The sequence below is a fragment of the Anopheles maculipalpis genome, chromosome 3RL (assembly GCF_943734695.1).
Source record: "Anopheles maculipalpis chromosome 3RL, idAnoMacuDA_375_x, whole genome shotgun sequence".
Lineage (NCBI taxonomy): Eukaryota > Metazoa > Arthropoda > Insecta > Diptera > Culicidae > Anopheles > Anopheles maculipalpis.
Window position 1 is genome coordinate 8,557,632 of NC_064872.1, and position 14,477 is coordinate 8,572,108.

The following is a 14,477-nucleotide window of genomic DNA, read 5'->3' on the forward strand; positions in this document are numbered from 1 at the left end:
AAAGGGGATCAATAAATAGGAATAACTATCGTCTCTAGCTTGCCTATTTCGCTGACGCTTCGTAGCGTAAGACCAACCAGACCACCTACCAGCGACATGCTAGCACCTTAATCTAATATTTTGTATCCCTTTTTTGGTATTGCTCCTGTTTTCCTGGTGTCTCGTTTACCTCGCAAAAGTGACGCTTCTGTTCTGTAACTGTTTAAGCCGAAGAAGTAGAATTAATTGTAAAATGCATGTGTACGCTGCTTCTTTCCTTTTGCACAAATTGTAAACGCGTTTCCCGCGTTTAGTAATGTAATTTCCTTTTCCGTTCTGTCCGCGTTTTAAGGCAATATTGACTTACTTCATAATGTTTAACCTGATAAGCCTATGAACCATTGAACAAAAATATTTCCTAAATGGCTCACAACTAATAAAGCTAATAGTAACAATGAGGAAAAAGCAACTTCAAACCTCTAAATAATACATTATTGTGCAGTGTGCAGCTATTGTCTGTAACAAATTTTACCTTTCCCTAAACGATTGCAACTAACGGAATGGGAAACAAGACTTAAAAGTGTGCAAGTAGAGAGAGAGAGAGAGAGAGAGAGAGTAGTGTTACGAATTACAAAATCTCCTTTTCTCGGCTCCATCACACTTAAGTTTCCACCAGCACGTGCGTGAACAGGTTGTGCAGCTTGAAGCCGACCTGCTTGTAAACGAGCGAATTCAATCCGTCCGTGTGGTACCGGAGCTTGCCATTCTTCAGGAATGCTACCCGATCCTTGTTCGGTGCTTCTGGCCGATGCTTCAACATCGAGTACTGGCTGTAGGACGGACTGAAGCGACATATTTCGATCTGCTTGTTCTGCAGCCTCCCGTACAGATCGTCATCCTCACCGCCCCATCCACTGAACATGTTCGACATGCCGTTAATGTTCAGGAAGACGCTCGATTCGATTGCTACCGCTCCACCGAACAGTCCCCGGTAGGGTAGATTGTACCGGAACACATCCAGACTCGAGCACATGTGGCGTGGCTTTCGGGAGCACGCGTACAGATGGCCAAGGTTCATCGGCATCAGATCAACGTCGTGCAGTACCAGACAGGGATAGTCTAGGCCCATCGCGATCAGCGCCCCGATATTGAACAGTTTGGCCCGATTGAACGGCTTCGGATCGTACTGCTCAATCACAAAGATCCGGTAGTGAATCCGTTGCCGACGTAAATAGTTGTGCATGTAGATAAGGAACTGATTTAGCTGCCTTTCCCGCTGCCGGTACGGTATGATAATAGCTGTGCTAAAGCTGGGCAGACAATCTTCCGGATAGTATTCACCGCCGAGCCGGACATTGTTGTTAATGATGTCCTCGGTGTACGGTGGCCGGTAAAGGGACAGATTTTCCTCGATAACCTCACTGTAATCGCACCGCAACCCGTTCCGCATCAGTGAGATGTTTTTGGTCGTTTTGCGTATCAGCTGATCGTAGATGTTTTCACCCTCGATGTAATCGTACAGGCTGGCGAACCGTCCAGGCCACAGGAAGTACACCATCAGCAGCAGGTAGGCGGCGTACGCGTACACACCATTGGACAGCCGGAACGTTATCATGGTGTGCGATTGGGCACTTGGGGGACGGTTTCAACTTTGTACGGTCCGCTTACGAAAGGCCACCTTTTGGTTGTCTATCGCTCTATATGCACACTTTGGATGGATGTTTACGGCACCGAAAAATCAGTTAACTTCAGATAATCGGGACCAACTTATTAAGGTAGGAAAATTGAAGTTTGTAGATTGAAGCCAGCGACAGGACAGACGGATGGAGAAGATGAAACACGGGAGGGTAAGACGCAGCCACTAAATGCGTCGAAGAACAGTTCGATTGCACTGGATTGACACGCGAGTGCAGGTGCACTTTTGCATGCTCGAGCAGGTCGGTGTTGTGTCGGTGGTCGGGAAAATGTGCACACTCACACAACCAACAACAAAAGCACACGGCAATCGACAGCATGCGCTTCGTTGCCCAAAACCCGAAGATGATTATGGGCCGACGATGATGATGATTATTGCGCTACCGTTCTTCTACCAGGAACCGCGGGTCGTTCGTTGTCCGGTTTTCCCTAACCCGGCACACTGGGCCGAAAAGTGACGCTCACTTCAACACACTGCAGTACTTGTGCTTTTTCCTTTTGTGCTTTGGTTTGGTGGTATGCGACGGGCGGTGGTATGGTGACCGCGTTTTCCACCGTGTTTTGGTCCTGTTTTTCTCAGTTTTCACGTGCGCGTATATCCTGCAGGGAAAATGTGCACTCGCATACACACACAGTCTCACACCGGATCAAAACAAACAAACAGCGCGGGATTGACAGCGAAGCGTTTACAGTGCACCTTCAGCGGATTGAAATGAGATTTCACCCTTTCCAGTGCAATCAGAAAAATTTCATATTCTAGGCAACCCGGGCTACCTGTGAGTAGCCAGCAACTTTGGAGGTTTATAACTTATATACTTAATATAATATGAATGCAATATTCTGGTGAAAGTTTAGTCAACTCTTCTTCTTTCTATTCAATTTAAAGTGCTGCCTCAACTCTCAGTAATTTCCAAGTTATGAATCTTTAAAGTTGACATATTTGTTTACGAGAAAATGATAAAAACCTTTAAAAATATTACTTAAGCGCTTTAACAAAATGCCTGCAACAGTGTATAAAACTGTAAACTAAGGATATAATCTGATTTTCTCTAAATTTTACTACTGGTAGGTAAAAAGTTAAAGGTGTTTTTATTTGAATAAAAACCGTTACAAAAGACTTCGTTAAATGATAACAAAAAAATAACATTCTGAAACAAAAAATTATGCATGGCATTAAAATAAATTATTAATATTATAATCGATTTGGCTTCCCTTTGGAGTCGGTTTTCTGGAATAGGGTTAGGCAATCGGTGTGAAAATAAAATATATTTTATTTTATTTCTCGAAGAAACTACACAATTATATTGATAAAGACAGGCGAAATGTTACAGTAGTGCCGTGCTACACGATCGGCCTAACTATCCTCACCATACGCAATAAATCTGACGATACTAGGGCCATAAACTTGCCAAACGGGCCAACCTCACCAAGAACAAAATCGGCTTACAATTTAAAACAACAGTTCCCCACGCTCTTTGCAGCAAATAGTATGCTTCTTTCCTACTCATTTAACCCAGCAAAGAAATCCTTTGCATTGACACCCTGCGATGATGGGAGGTTATGCTTCAACGTTCGCTTGTCCGGTTTACTGTTGTACTTGATGCCGTCAAAGTCTTCGAAGTATTTTATGTTCCAGAAGCGCACATCGTTGTCATGCGAGCTGGTCGCTATTAGCTCACCGCTCCCACTGATGTCCATCGTATCGATGGCCATTGAATGCTGACCGACGATACCGAGTACCCGGCCCGGCACCAGATGCATCGCCCGGATAATGCCATCCTCACCGGCCATCACGGCTATCTGTTCCGTTATCGGTACCATGCGGTTTGCGCTTGCTTTCGGACCGGTAAATGCATCGCAGTGGTACGCGAACTGGCCCCAGTTGAAGGTGTAGTAGTTACCTTTCGATGTGCCAACTACAAGCTTGCTTTCGCGCTTGAACGTTCCCATGCAGTTGAGTTCCTCTTCGTAGGGTTCTGATTGAACGTACATTTTACTGGAATGAAGAGCAATAAGTTATACAAATCAACACTCACTTAAAAAGTCTAACTTACCGCTGAGCAATGTTAATCGTCGTTAGCAAACCGTCACCACTCGTCATCAGCAAATACTTCTGTTGCTGACCGTTCGAAAGTATACACGAAATGAAGTCCTCCACCGGTCGCAATCCAAACACGGCATCCCTCTGCCGTACATCCCACAGCTTCACCTCCCCGTCGTCATCACCGGTCGCAAACAAATGTTCACCAAGTACTGCCATCGAGTACACCGGTTCATTGTGTGCCCCTTCCCAGACCCGTTTAAATTTGCCAGTTTCCGTGTCGGCCACCGCAACCGTACGTTCCCGGCCGGACGAGATGATCGAGAGGCCGTCGCGCATAAACTCTACACAACGGATCGCTTTCGTGTGCAGCTCGTGCGTTGCTGTGAGGACGTTCTGCTCGTTCGAATATTTGTACAGTAGCACATCGCCAACAGACGAGCCAACGGCAAGAATATCTTCACACGGATGAAACGATAGGTCCACGACAAAGTCTTCCGTCTGGATGTCGGCTGGTTTTGAGCGTGGTTTTTTAATTTCCGTTATGATCGCTTTTATAACGTCATCTTCCTCCATCTCTTCATCGTAATCGTCAATCACCCGATGGGACGGACCAGACTCGGATGTGCTTTCACCATCTAGGCCCTTTTTTGCGCCCTTATTGCTGGTGGCAGCCTCCGTGTCCGAATCCGAATCGGATGAACTGTTGTTTTCACCGTTTGCTGTCTTTTTCGCAGGATCGGCCTTGTTCCCGCTGACCAAATCGGAACCCGAGCTAGTGTCGGACATTTGACTGTCGTCCTCCTCCTCGTACGTGTCATCACTGTCCGTATCGTCCATTGTTGCTGAATCGGACACACCGTTTAATACTTCCTCACCGTCCAAATCGTACTCGATTACACCTAAAAGATCTTCAATTTGGGCAGGCAGAAAGTGCGTTGCATCTAGCTGCTCCACGTCAATGTCGGCGTCGTCTTCACTATCGCTTGAGTCACGGAAGTAGGGCGAATGGAAATTCCTCCTGCGAATTGTAAACGTTCCCGCAAGGAAACACTTAGTTTTAGGTTATGGCCTTTCTCACTGTTGCCAGGGAGCGGGCGATCGATTCCGGTGCGATTTGCCGCCGCTACTTACATTCCACCAACGGAAACACAAACTTAAAAACACGGCGGACGAAAATAACTGCTTCTACACTACTGGCGAATGGTGATAGCATCAATTACCAATCACTATTACGGCCGCTACGCATTTTCCAATTCTCTTTATCAACGTGCAAGCGCGGCACACATTCCAATGATGCGTTTTTGTTGTGACAGCAGCCAGCAGCAGCAGAAGCTTTCGTTTGTTTTGACAACATAGTCGATTTCGATGGCAGTTCGGAGCGATATACTTGAAATATTTCACCAAACGTTTGAACATATGTAAAATGCTTCATTTAAACATAAAAACTGTTTTACACTTAAATCAGTGGCTGAGTCTCTGTATGAAACAGCTTGGTTTTTCCATTTTTAATTTTATTCAAACACCATAACGATAAACAAGAACGAATTGTTTTATCAAATAATTTATTCTTTGAAAAATATCGCTCAAGTTTTACCATGCCGTTCGCTGTTCTACGAAATACGACACGTCAAACGTCAGCCTGTCTGTCAAGCTAACGAAACGTCAGAAAATATTTACGTGAACTGGTTTTATTTCGTTTTTTTCTGTTCGCTCTACAAAAGTTGTTCCACCACACAACATTAACATCGGACACGAATAAACGATAGGAAAATAACGCAAGTTTCAGTGCTGTGCATTAACACTTTGCTTTCCGGAAACGGTGTAGTTCAAGTTGTTGCAGTTTTGCTGTGAAAAATCATCACCCGAGATCATCAGACCGAAATGTACCGATGACTCGCTTGCTGGAAGTGACTACGGTGGGAAGTGTGCAATAGGGGGTTGAACTCGTTTTCGAATGGTGTTATCATCGCCAAACTATCGTGCGTACGGGTTGTGATAGAGTGTGATTCACGGGTGTTGATATCCGGATATCCGTTATCACTGTACAACGGTGAGCAGACCCGTCAAGACAACGGAAGAATCCTACCGAAGCAATAACTGCAGAGCGCCCAACGATATCGCTAGCCCTTAGCGAGTTTGGCAAGCAATGACAATGGGAGATGATGCGCCCGTCGTAACATCCCTGGTACTTCCGATTCTGATACGACCAATATTGTCCCAGGTAAGGGAAACCCAAACATCAGCATCAACACAACCAAAACACAAAGGCTTAAGCTATCCGCGGTCGTGTTGGGTCGTCTAAGCTAAGCTGTTCCCGAAAAGGGGCGAAACGATATGGCGATGGTGTCAGGGAAAGTCGTCTTTCTTGTTTTCAGAGCCAGGCGCGGGCAGCCACAAAAGTACGTGCGCGCCTCCCAGCAAGTCCCTCTATGGGTAGACTCGGTCGCAGCGAAGCTGGTCGCGTTTAATGTGTGTACATTTTGCATAAACCACTTTTTTGCTTCCTGTATTAGGCCGCTTCAAGGTGGGGTTGGAACTTACTCGCACGACACACTAGCTGCAGCAAGCCAGCTGAAGGCATTCCATTACCAGGATGTGTCATATGTGTCGTGTTTACGATTCACTTTTCATCGCTAATCAGTTGATTATAGTTGTGCCATGATGTTGAAAAAGAGGTCTTTTTTGTGTGTTTCTCTGTTTGCTTTGCAAGAGACAACACACTGAATACAGTGAGCGTATAGAGTATTCGTCTAGGTGGATTTTATCTAACTGAAAGGGTTTTATTACTGTCTCGAAAGTCAGCAAATAAGTCCATTGTTTTCAAATAATATTCAGCAAATAATAGCGAGACACACGTTCGATACATGAACTTTGAATTCGATTGAAGACTGACTTGAATTCGGCCGGCGAAGACCTCTAGTCTGAGGTACTAGTAGGTCTGAAGTTTTCAAACAATTCATTCGTCTATATTGAATAAATAAAAAAGCATTGCAAGATAGCTCAAACCTACATTTATGTAAAGTTAAAATTATACATCTTTATTATACATTATTTATTATACAAGGCATTATGGGAGATTACACTTAATTCGCAACGGCAAAATCAATACAAATTTTCATACGATTTTACAACTTTTCAATAATCACCAAAAGAATAGGACTAGAAGCTAGAATAGATCTGTCGGGATAGTAGAGTCAAATACCCCCAGTGGCCACCAGACATATAATAATCGTACGCACTGTAGATTTCACAAAGCTGGTGATGGTTCCTTGAATGCCAACCATTTCCGTTCAAACGGATCCATGATCTGTGAATCATCACCAAAGCGAACGACGGTGCCATTTGTCGTGTCGATTTATGAGTCGTAAAATTAATGCTTTGCGGGGAAAACCCCTTCCATTGCTAAAATCAACAAATCTCATTGCATAACACTGTTCTCTCGCTTTTCTTGTGGACACTTTACAGCTCGAACGGCGCGATGTAGTCGCATCACAAACGCTACGGGCCGCACTGACCAAAGCGGAACAGAGCCACCCGGGACTGACGTACGATCTGGTGATGGGCATCATCAAGAAGGGTGACATCAATGTGAACATGAACGAAAGCATCCTTAGACTGCAGGGGGCGGCCACAGACACGGACCGTAAGCAGACATCCTGTTGTACTTCGTAGAAAAAAAAATTTTTTCCACCACACACATGTTTTCCCTATATTTTGTATTGTTTGTTTCCCTCGGCAGTGATCGAATATCGGCTCAACCGCACGGAAGATGCATTCCAGGAACTGAACAAAAAGTCGGCCGCACTGAAACGAATCCTGAGCCGCATACCGGACGAGATAGCTGATAGGAAAACATTCCTGGAAACGATAAAGTAAGCAACCACACACACTGGACCCATCGAAGGGTTGCTAATTAAACCAGCCATTCACACGGCTCAATAGCTAAAGGCGTACATTTTCATCGGAAAAAATCGAATGAAGCTTTTGCACAATCAGTATAATTTGTTCCATTTTAATGCGGGCTGCATATTGAAATGTACTTATGATATGCATTTAATCAAACGATATTTGTAATTAAGGATGTCCTTATCGTTCATCAAACTCCCTGATTAATGCTGATTTTTTTTCTCCACACAGAGAAATAGCCAGTGCCATTAAAAAGTTGCTCGATGCAGTCAACGAAGTGGTCGGCTTTATACCGGGCTCGTCCGGCAAACAGGCGGTAGAGCAGCGAAAGAAAGAGTTTGTAAAGTATTCCAAAAAGTTCAGTACCACCCTCAAGGAGTACTTCAAGGAGGGAGAGTAAGTATCGTATAAAACGGGGTTACATACCTTTTCAATCGATTATTAATCTATTTTTCCCTCCCTTTCTTCCAGAGCAAATGCCGTATTCGTAAGTGCCCTGTACCTGATACATCAAACTAATCAGATTATGATAACGGTCAAGAATAAGTGCGAGTAGAATGGCGCAATGGGCCAATGCGATCGTGAAGGGTTCGCCTGCTGCCGTAGGATGAAGCAAAATCATGAGTATTTAATGATTAGATGTTTTGTTACTTTGTTTTTCGTTTAATACTGTCCCTTACCCACACTCCTTCATCATTCCCTCTCCATCCGTATGCATCTTCCGTTTGCAAAAAATAATTATACGAAGCGCCCATTTCCAGCGCGCCATTGTTAAGAGCGTTTTTGTTGACGGTCACATTTTATAGAAGAAAAAAAAAACCAAAACCCCCTACTAGCGGAAAGGACAGCCGGCCGGCTCTGGATTGATACAAATATTTACATTTTGCAATAGTAGGAAGAGATCGTTCCGAACAAATAATATGAAAGAGAGAGACTTTAAATTTAGGATTATTACTATTACAATTATTACTACAATTATGATGGAGAAGTCCCTCTTTTGGTATGTAGACAGCCAGCAGAGAGATAGTCGAGCAGACACGTCACACGTATTAGCAAAAGGCTAGACAAAGGTTCAATAGAAGAAAACGTCTATATATACACACACATACACACTAGAATGACTTTGAATGTTGGTCGTGTAGAAGGAAGCAGATCGCAGAGTATGATAAAGAAAAACCTATGCTAACGTTATTATTTCTTTTTACTGTAACGAAGAGGAATGCAGGAAGCAAATGCAAATGGTGGGCGTGACGTGAAAAAACAAAATCTTAATAAAACCATACACTATAGTTTTAAATCAATTTTTTTATATCATTCCCGTTTACAGGACGCAGCTTAAAAATGGAGAAAATGCATCCGAAACGTTGTGCATATTAAATTAGATTAGTCGCTTCGGCCATTACGGGCGTAATGAAGCGTGCTGACCGTTGTTGGACCGTTGAAATGCAAAATGAATCACTATTACGAGCTGGTGCGGTTTTAATTTGCAAAGCTCTTGAGACCCCACGTACCCCAATGCACACTAATGAAGCGTAGTAGTTTGCTTCGTTTAATTATTTTCCAGCTTGATGAAGCTTTTCCGCAATGGCATCACTCCCAGCTGGACAACTAATGGTAAGGTTGTACTCTGTTGGAAAGATATCCTCATAAATGGGGATTCACGAAGTTCTTAATAATGTATAAATGTTATATTAGGACTTCCAGAAGGAATCAGCACAGTTTTGGAGTGCTTTTGGGATTTTTTTTTAAACTAATTTGCTTGATTGAGATTTAAAATAAAATGGAGATTATTAGTATGCAAACTTTTGACAAGATCTCTTGGATGAGATATCTTAGCTCGTAATAAAGAAAGTTGTGAATTTAATATTCCTTTTCGTTCCTTTTCGTGGCAATTCATATACTAGGCCGTTTAAAAAAGGAACCTAAAGAGGAAGCAAATTGGCCTAGGGCCTTTAGACTAGGCACGTTGTACTAGGTCTCTTGGAATAATCCCAATGGGCAACGAACCTTGGGATAGACCCCTTGAACGAAGTCTCTAAGACTAAACCATACGAGGCGAGCATCTTTGAACGAAGTTCGTAGCACGAAACTCCTCAGACGTTGAGAAATCCTTGGATGAAGCCCTTTAGATGATACCCGTTTGACGATTTCCCTAATCATGATGAAGAAAACTTGCTATTCTATTTATTTTTCGAAACCAAGAGGTCTATTCATACGATTTTTCTCTTCAGAGGCTCGTGAACAGTACTTCTTGCACGGGAGCACTTGCACAAAGCCTTAAAATCACCGGTGATCTAGTAACTGTATGGAAGATATGCGAAATAAGGAGCAGCTTTGGTTATAGGCGATAATAAAGGGGCAGCTTTGATAAACCAATAGATTCAACGCAAAATAGTGGAAATAGCTCTCTCGATGTTTTTATTTAATTTATCTTAAACTATTTACCAATCTTCAATATCATGCAATATTTCATCTCAAGAAGGTGGAAAACATGATGATTACACGCCTGCAAAAGGTTCGTCTGCGAGTGACACGCGAAGCGTGTGGTCGGATATTGTTTAAAAAATCACCGGCAATTGATGTGGGAATCGAGAAAAACAACCCCAACCGAAGACACACTAATGGCAGGAGCAGCAACAAGTGGATGAACTTTAAAGGCTGACAATCGAAAAACCCTACGTAGGCGACCGCAGAAGGAAACTCACCGGGAATCTGTTCATGCACGACTATGATGAAGCGATGGATGGTTGCACCAATAACGAATAATATCTCGTTAGAGCAATTCGATGCCGTCGGATAAGGAGATTGAAGAGCCCGGTTATATGGATAAGAATATCCTGTGTGCGTGCTACAGTACGGGTAAGAACTCATCCAATAATGCGAATCGAATAGAACTTCAAATGGTAAACATCTAGGATTGTTTATTTAATGTCGTGGGCGATTTCAAGCATCCCATCCGTCTCCGATACGTACGTCGGTAGTTTAAATTTAATTGGGATATTTCTGTGGAATTTCATTAGAGACGTGCATTATCGCCACATGATTGACGACTAGAAGAAGTAGAAAGAATGTGTGAGAGATGGAGTTTGATGGAGCTCCAGTAATTGAAAAACAGTATAGTTTAGACGAGAAATTGCGTTAATTAGATTCCAATTAAAACTCCCACAGCAGTTAGCAGTGACGAATGGGGATAATGGCGTGAACCAGCTTAAAAGAAGAAACTCGATATTCAATTTTGAAGAAGGTGTGACGGTACTGTTTTTATCCACACGCCCCAAAACAGAAGGGATCCTAACCTAAATCCCTTTTTAATCCTACACCACGAAGGTTCGGTGGTGAGATTAAAATCAGGGTCGAATCAGCATATCCTACCCTATTTTTGTTAGCTGACACACCGGCATGTCGACATGGCTAGGTGAGATTTGTAATACTAACTGAAAGTGTTCATCGGCGTGGCCCGATTAAGCAACCCCATCTTCCGCACGGTTCGATCAATCAGCATTGTAAATAAAGATTTCTACACTCCGTCGGTCGGGTTTGCTTCCCACAACTGTTCGGACGGAAAATGCGTTTTATATTGCATCGTCTGACGGCTGCCTGGGAAGAACTCCCCAGTATGTGCCCCTACCATATCTCCGTTCCATAATGGATAAGGCGTTCGATGGCGCGTTGACTCGCCATCTCTATTCTTGCTCGTTGTTGATTGACAGACTCCGACTCAAGAGGCACAAATATTGCTGCTGTTTGAATGCGGGAATCCAATCATCCTTGGGTAAACTTTTATCAGAAATTGGATTTTTTTCCACTCTGTGCTTGTTTTGCCAACTCTTTTTAATGTACGCGCATCTTCATCGATATGCTCTCTGTAGGAAACCCGAAAGGAAATGAATCCTTCCAATAGCTGTGTCTCCATTGCTGTGTGCAACATGTAACACCATGTGTGGTTCCTGTGTATATGCCACTGTCTCACCTGGGGAGCCTTATTCGCGTGATCGTTGGGTGTACCTCCTGAGGTGAGCTGATGTAACCAAAAGGTGATGCGATACCGTACCCCAACCATCTAACTTTAGAGGTGGTGATACTTCTCTTCTCCCAGGTCCGGGTTGAAGGGGATTTTTGGCGACGTAGAAATTTCATTGCCAAACTGGAGTCGCGGACGGAGGGCGAGGACTTTCGTCGCGTCGCGTGGAATCGCAGATGGAGCGCATGTCGTCGACCGGCGGCATGTGCTAGCAGCAGCAGCATGGTATAGCGTATGGTTTATCTGATACCCATTTGATACCGTACGCACGTGCGTTTGTGTGTGGCGGGTTAGTATCTAGTCACGGCAAATCCCATATACGCGGCAAGATGCACCACACGACTACAACTGCACCGACTCTCTCACTCACGTACAGTCGCGCTTAATGCCTCTGCTGTGGAGGAACTTTCTGCTGCGTCTGCTCCATCCGGAATGCCTCAGGAAGAGAAAGGTAGTAGGTGGGTGGTTGGGAAGAGGGGGCGGAGGGCGGCGCACTCAGTTGGCGGCGTATGTAATGGAGACGGGGTTCGGAAACATGAACTTGCCCGATCGCACGTTGCTGGCCCACGTGAAGCGGGTTCGTTTCGGTGTTGGTGCGAGCGAGCGCGTTAGCGTGTTGTGTTTTGTATACCGTTGGATGCCGCCACCCTTATATGTATTTGCAGCCGGCTCAGCGCAATTTTTATAATCGAGAATTAAGTTTATATTTCAAATCAAAAAATAAAAGTTTTTAAACTTATTTTACTACTATCTAATCATCAAATCATATTTGTTTTAAAAGGATAGTACAAATATTTCATACCTAATTGATTGATCCCGATTAGCAACATGTGACTCCAAGGGTGCGATTTTATTCCCGCCATTAGGTAACGACCATAACAGCGGGAACGCATCAACCCCTATTGCATTGTACATAAGGAACGCGTTCCCGGTCTCTACTTACTTGAGCTTCTTCAAACACATTAGCATTCACCACTCCGTTCCGACTCTCTGGCGCCCGCGCACATCTCTGCCAGCTATTTATCAACCCACAATACGGGATAGCTGCCGAAGCCATCTCTCTCTCTCGCTTTAATTACACAAACAGAACATCACCGCAGGATATCTTAACATCCTTTTCGCATATTTTACCGGCAGTCACAGCATCCAAGCAAGTTGGGCCCGATTCGCGCACAGTCAATTTCAGTCAGCAAGTGGTTGGTAACGGACGTTCTACCGTGAGTTGCTCCTGTTGCAAAACATTACGCTTCTATATACCAACCGAACACCGGTGCGTGTACTGCCAGACTCCCGTCGGCACAGTTGCGCATCGAGAGTTGCTCGAGGCGGAAGTAGAAAGCCAACACTCACCATTAGTCAGTGATCAACGGTCCTACTGGAAAGGTGTTAGCAGTGTGCACTAATAGCAGTGCCGCTAGTGTGTGAAATTAATCATAAAAAAGAAATTAAACCAAATCCAAGTTATATAAAAATTAACTAGTGCGAATTTGATCTAGAAAACGAGCGCTTTTTGCAAAATGCGGTGCACTTTTATACATGGCAAGTGCAACAACGATACACGGCCCAAGGTTAACAACGGCAGCGTGCATGTGTTGAGATCGCAATAGCAAATGCACTTCAGTGCATCCATCTGTGTGTATTAGTAGAAAGTATTAGCGTACCGATTCCCTCCACTTGAGAGACACAGTGGCATTGAGACAAGCGTCGATCGCACTGATAAGTGGTTCTCGGTGTGTGCAGTTGCATTACGTCGTGGTGCATTGTTTGCTGTATAACAAAAAAAAAAGTGTTAGTGTATGTGCATTATCACTGCAGTTTTCAGTGTTATATTGTGAAAAGCAAATAAAATATAATAAAGAAATTGATAAAGAAAAAAACTCCATCGCCATTTGCAAACGGTGCAAAAAGTGTTGCGAAAATCGTATCCAGGGCACAAGTGAAGCAACAAATAACAGCAGTGCTTTGTTGTTTAGCTGACAGATTTTTGATTAAGCCCACAAGTGCTGTTACGTGGTATTGAACAACAAAAAAATCGCACCAAGTGTGTGGTTGACGTTCTAAAACTCGCTTTCTTCGTCTGCCATACCGGCCCGGTTCCGTTACCGCGCCACAGACAGTGGACGGTCACGTTTTTTCAGTCGCGCTGCATCGTGAGTGATCCGATCTCCCACCCTCATTCACAGTGGGGCCAGTGTGCATGTGTGAGGCTTTATGTGAATAGTAAGGCCCTATAGTGCCCTCTTCATGCAAGTCAGCGCATCAACAGACACACACACAGCGAGAAAGGGAGGTGCGTACATTGACTGTCCGACGGCGTATGAGAAACGATAGTGTGTTCTAACGTCATCACCGATTAGCTGGGACGCAACACGCAAACAAGCTGCAGTTCTTTGCACAACAGCTGCACACTCACATATCGTACCACGACAGCGACAACCGATCGGACGAGAACGGAAACTAATGAAGGTAAGTAGTGGCACATGCAGCGCACGGTGGTATGCACGTTAGTAGTCCCGTCTAATAGGCGTTTCGTGCGTACTTAGAAAGGGTTCCGAAGGTATTGGGTTGTATAATCGTTCTTGGGAGTGGACTATGACGCGATCCTACTTGATGGAACAGTTTTGATAGTTAAGAGATCACAAGTACTACTGTGGGCAGGACGTCTTGAGTCCTGTAAAAAGGGTCAAAAAGAGATTTATTTGGAAGACGTACTAGCAAACAACACCTCACTAATCCTTGCCAATGCCTTCTTCATAAAAAATCTCACTGCAATTTGAGATATCTACTACCAGTAGTATCTTGTCAAATTTTAATGTGAGTTTGACTGTTTTT

At 44.0% G+C, this 14,477-nt stretch overlaps 4 protein-coding genes across 4 annotated transcripts in view; 1 reads left to right on the forward strand and 3 right to left on the reverse strand.

The window, feature by feature from the left end:
* Positions 1-1,594, reverse strand: part of LOC126565072 (beta-1,4-galactosyltransferase 2) — a 183,869-nt gene extending 182,275 nt beyond the window's left edge. Inside the window, exon 1 of the mRNA XM_050222210.1 lies at positions 641-1,594. Within this exon, the coding sequence (XP_050078167.1) occupies positions 641-1,594 (954 nt within the window). The remainder of the gene's footprint in view (positions 1-640) is intronic.
* LOC126564457 (elongator complex protein 3) overlaps positions 1-14,477 on the reverse strand; it is a 244,733-nt gene that overhangs the window by 66,874 nt on the left and 163,382 nt on the right. The gene's annotated exons all lie outside the window — the stretch shown is intronic.
* LOC126564556 (WD repeat-containing protein 55 homolog) lies at positions 3,175-4,891 on the reverse strand. The gene is made up of 3 exons (XM_050221634.1): positions 4,850-4,891; positions 3,729-4,736; positions 3,175-3,670 (listed from the first exon to the last, which is right to left on the reverse strand). Coding segments are annotated over exons 1-3 (1,506 nt in total). The 5' UTR covers positions 4,852-4,891.
* On the forward strand, positions 5,824-8,192 carry LOC126565397 (programmed cell death protein 10). The gene is made up of 5 exons (XM_050222571.1): positions 5,824-5,939; positions 7,184-7,361; positions 7,458-7,590; positions 7,856-8,020; positions 8,096-8,192. The coding sequence occupies exons 1-5, from the start codon at positions 5,865-5,867 to the stop codon at positions 8,178-8,180; spliced, it is 636 nt and encodes a 211-aa protein (XP_050078528.1). The 5' UTR covers positions 5,824-5,864; the 3' UTR covers positions 8,181-8,192.

Excerpts from the sequence above, each read along its gene's own strand:
- LOC126565397 (XM_050222571.1), top strand. The coding sequence starts at position 5,865 with ATGACAATGGGAGATGATGCGCCCGTCGTAACATCCCTGGTACTTCCG. Across the intron at positions 7,362-7,457 it reads GGCGGCCACAGACACGGACC|TGATCGAATATCGGCTCAAC; the intron begins GTAAGCAGACAT and ends TTCCCTCGGCAG. Across the intron at positions 8,021-8,095 it reads GAGTACTTCAAGGAGGGAGA|AGCAAATGCCGTATTCGTAA; the intron begins GTAAGTATCGTA and ends CCTTTCTTCCAG.
- LOC126564556 (XM_050221634.1), bottom strand. Across the intron at positions 3,671-3,728 it reads ACGATTAACATTGCTCAGCG|TAAAATGTACGTTCAATCAG; the intron begins GTAAGTTAGACT and ends TCTTCATTCCAG.